This window comes from Primulina tabacum, chromosome 17, assembly GCF_025594145.1.
Source record: "Primulina tabacum isolate GXHZ01 chromosome 17, ASM2559414v2, whole genome shotgun sequence".
In the NCBI taxonomy this organism is placed as follows: Eukaryota; Viridiplantae; Streptophyta; class Magnoliopsida; order Lamiales; family Gesneriaceae; genus Primulina; species Primulina tabacum.
Window position 1 is genome coordinate 29,007,327 of NC_134566.1, and position 3,609 is coordinate 29,010,935.

Here is a 3,609-nt window from a genome sequence, read left to right on the forward strand (position 1 = left end):
ACTAAATCTTTCAACCGGTTTAACAGGTAAAGGAAAATTTTTAATAAATAATATCTCTTGAATTTATTTAATGAAAAATTCTTTTTGAATAACTCAGAAAAACTACAAAATTCAGTTCTATTTCTTGTCTGCTTCATTGCAATCTTCATGTTCTGCTCTGCCAAAGTACCTGTAATACACATACTGTAATATTATCTGTCACCTGTAATTAAGGAGTAACCTCTCTTTTTCCCCTTTTGTTTTGAGAGAAAATGTTAGGAGTACTAGAATATGAAAGGATACAAATAAGTCCAGCAGTACGCATACGACAGCATCTAGCAACCATGGCAAGTTTGCCTTGATTTTATGCCAAGCTGTTGACCTAACAAGAATGCTGCATCATATTTACCAAATGCACAGACATTAAAAACATTGCAAAGGTTACAAATCTCGGCATCGATAAATTGAAAAAGAAATTCCAATTTCGAGCTTAAGTTTCTTAAGTTCGCCCCTGGAGATGGTGTACCTGGCGACGTAAGTAGCGTTAGCAGCAAGTGCAAAGACAAACATGAAAGGATTCAAGCCCTGAGATATTAGATCCCTTGAGTCCTTCAATTCATTTCTCAAGAAAACTTGGAAAAAAACACAAACAAAAAGGTAAGAATCAGTTACCTCAACACTTCCCCTTTTAATCTGCTCAATCAGAAAGGAAAAAACACAAGTCAGATACCCCCCATAAAAAAAGGGAAAAATGAATTGAACAATCTGTATTGCCGGAGTTTCGAAGGGATCATCGACTTGAGCTAAAGTTATATACTAACACTCACATTTAGCCATATTTGAGGCAGTCTACCACCCATGTAAATGGCAGCCATCATCCATCCCAATGACTGCCCTAACACGGTTTCTGATCCACCTTCCTGCAATAGAAACATCCTTGCTTTTAATCCGGAGCAAAGGAAATGAATTCATTAATCTACAAATCGTTACCTGCAACAATTTCCTCCCGGTTAATCCGACACAAACTTGCATCAAAGCATTGGTTTCCGGTGTCAGGCTGATCGATGTAGCTAAAAATGCCCCGTATCCAGCCTGATATAGCACAATGCACAGTAATGATAAGGAAATACAATTTTTGTTCTTCTCACATCAACTCCATTTCGATCAATTCCTACAAATACTCTATCACCATTGAATTATATTCTATCCCCACGTACAATACTTCAAATTTTAAATTTACCTAATCAAATTATTTCTCCTATAATTTCCAAAAACAAAAAAACAAAACAAAAAAACAAAAACAAAACAAAACAAAACTAGCATGATCATAACCACTGGACTAGTCATTTGACCACTAGAATGATCATCTCATGTTACACGCATATTAAATTTTTTGTGTTTGATAATTTTGTTGTAAAAAATATATATTATTTTATTAGGATACGATACTTATAGAATAGTGATTAGATAAGATTAATGAGTAGTTTAAACTTTTAGATAAATTAGAGATAAGCTGAAGAAAAAAATCGAAAAAGACCAAGAAGATATACAAAAATTACTAATAAACTTATATTAGTAAAATTAACTAACAATACATGTTATTAAAACCACTCAACTTCAAAGTTATCTCGAGTGAATGCAACACAAACAGAATCATTCCTATAAAATTAAAAAAATGAGGAACTACACGACATTTTCCAGGCTGTAAACAAGTGACAAGAAAGATCCAAATCCATTACATGTCTATGTTAGAATATTAGATTAACACGTTGAAAATGGACAACAGAAACATCCCATTTCCACTCTATTCGATCAGAACGATATAATAAACAAGAACACTCACAGATCTCGGGATTCCCTTGGGTTTGCTGGAATATTTCTGGGGTGTAATTTGAGCATTCTCGTCATCTGAAGACGAGTCGTGCTCAAGCCCCACAGCAGAAGGACCACTCCTCACCGGGCGGAGATGAGATCGGACGGGCGGAGTTGTGCTACTGGCCATTGATCTCGCTGACCTGCAAAAGAGTATATTGTTGGTATCAAATAAAAATTTAAACTTGGGAAAAAATTATGATACAGGGATGAATAATAAACCGACATATAGTAATAGACTTCTCTTGGGGCAGAAGCTCGGCTTTTGCCAGGTATTGGGATGGCGGAATCTGATTGTCTAGTTGGTTTCAAAGGCTTTTTCAAGTCTTCAACCTACATACAAGATTTAAGTCGATATCTGTTCTTTAAATGATTGAGAAGCAGAATATTTGAAGCACTATTTTTTTCAAAGAAATTGGAAAAACCTCTTGGTTTGATTTCTTTACGGATCTTTTCTTCCATTTCTTGAAGTGATCATAGTATATGCTTTGCAGCACTAAGATTACTGTGCTTATTGTATAAAGCTGTTTGACAATTCCGATCAACGGGGAAAGAAGAAAACTTCAGAGCTTGGAAAATGATTATATCATATATAACATATATAAAATATTATGAATGTTTACAGTATTAAATTAAACATTACATCTACGCAAAGAGTTATTTTTCTTACCGCTGCTGTGTATAACTGGGTTGGCAACTGCATCACCCAAATATATAATTATTACAATCAAAACATATGAGGAAAACCTTGCATACATTTAGCACAAATAGAACACACCGTTGCTGGTTCAAGAAGGCAACCCACTAAGTTGAATATGTCGCTGCCAAAAATATTCAAACAAAAGTGAAAAGACGCAATATGAAACTGAAAAAACTAAAAAAGAAGAACCCAGAAATTTAATCACGAATAATATGTTTCTGGGAGCTCATGAGTATAATATAGAATAAATTAACTAACCCAGCAACCCAAGTGAGAAGAAACATAAGAGAAACTCCATGGCCGGATTTGGAGCGAAAATTAGTGATGATTTGTGGGATTTCTGCAACTCCCCAAAACACAAGGCTCATTAGCCCAAAACTGAACGAGAATTCGTCTTTTACGTTGCATAGGCAATCGTTGAGGAATCTTTCCACCCAATAAATGCATGGCTTTTGCTCTTCTACGCAATAACCTGACACCGTATTTCGCAGCAGATACTTCATGTTTTCCTCTCTTTGTTGGCCGAGTGACAACGGCGGAGACGAAAGTGTAGTAAATGTGAAGAATATTGAAGCTCACAGCTTAATTAAGTACTTTGAGGGATCCGACAGGAGGTGACACTTGTGTGTTGTACGTGGAGTCACTTCATTGCATATTCAGACATTGATTTATACCGAGTAAATGTTATTTTCAAAGACGTGATCTGATCAATAATAGACGATGCCATTCCCACTCCATGCATTATTGAGGAATTATTTTATTAAAAATACACGGTGTGAATAATAATAATATGATGGTTCATCTTGGTAGAAGAATGTATTACCGTGTGATTATATATATGTGTATATATATATGTATATATATATATATACACATATGATTGCTTACTCATGCCAAATAAACAATGAATGTTTCATCGGGTGAACACACTCGGTGGAGCTTAACATTTCTCTGCTAGACAAAAATTTGTGTGAAACGGTTTCAGGAATCGTATTTTATGATATGAATCTTTTATTTGGGTCATCCATGAAAAAGTATTACTTTTTAATGCTAAGAGT

The 3,609-nt window shown here is 34.9% G+C and overlaps 1 protein-coding gene across 2 annotated transcripts; it reads right to left on the minus strand.

Moving 5' to 3' along the window:
- On the minus strand, nt 1–3,188 carry LOC142531150 (vacuolar lysine transporter YPQ1-like). Of its 2 annotated transcripts, none has more exons than XM_075637210.1 (12): nt 2,810–3,188; nt 2,630–2,672; nt 2,522–2,548; nt 2,277–2,375; nt 2,078–2,184; nt 1,823–1,994; nt 970–1,071; nt 807–899; nt 652–672; nt 506–564; nt 283–361; nt 1–195 (listed from the first exon to the last, which is right to left on the minus strand). In XM_075637210.1, the coding sequence occupies exons 1-12, from the start codon at nt 3,052–3,054 to the stop codon at nt 118–120; spliced, it is 1,125 nt and encodes a 374-aa protein (XP_075493325.1). In that variant the 5' UTR covers nt 3,055–3,188; the 3' UTR covers nt 1–117. The 2 variants fall into 2 exon arrangements, with proteins under 2 accessions (XP_075493325.1, XP_075493324.1); XM_075637209.1 differs by having other exon boundaries at nt 2–195; nt 283–373; nt 2,810–3,186.
- Nucleotides 3,189–3,609: the final 421 nt, after the last annotated feature.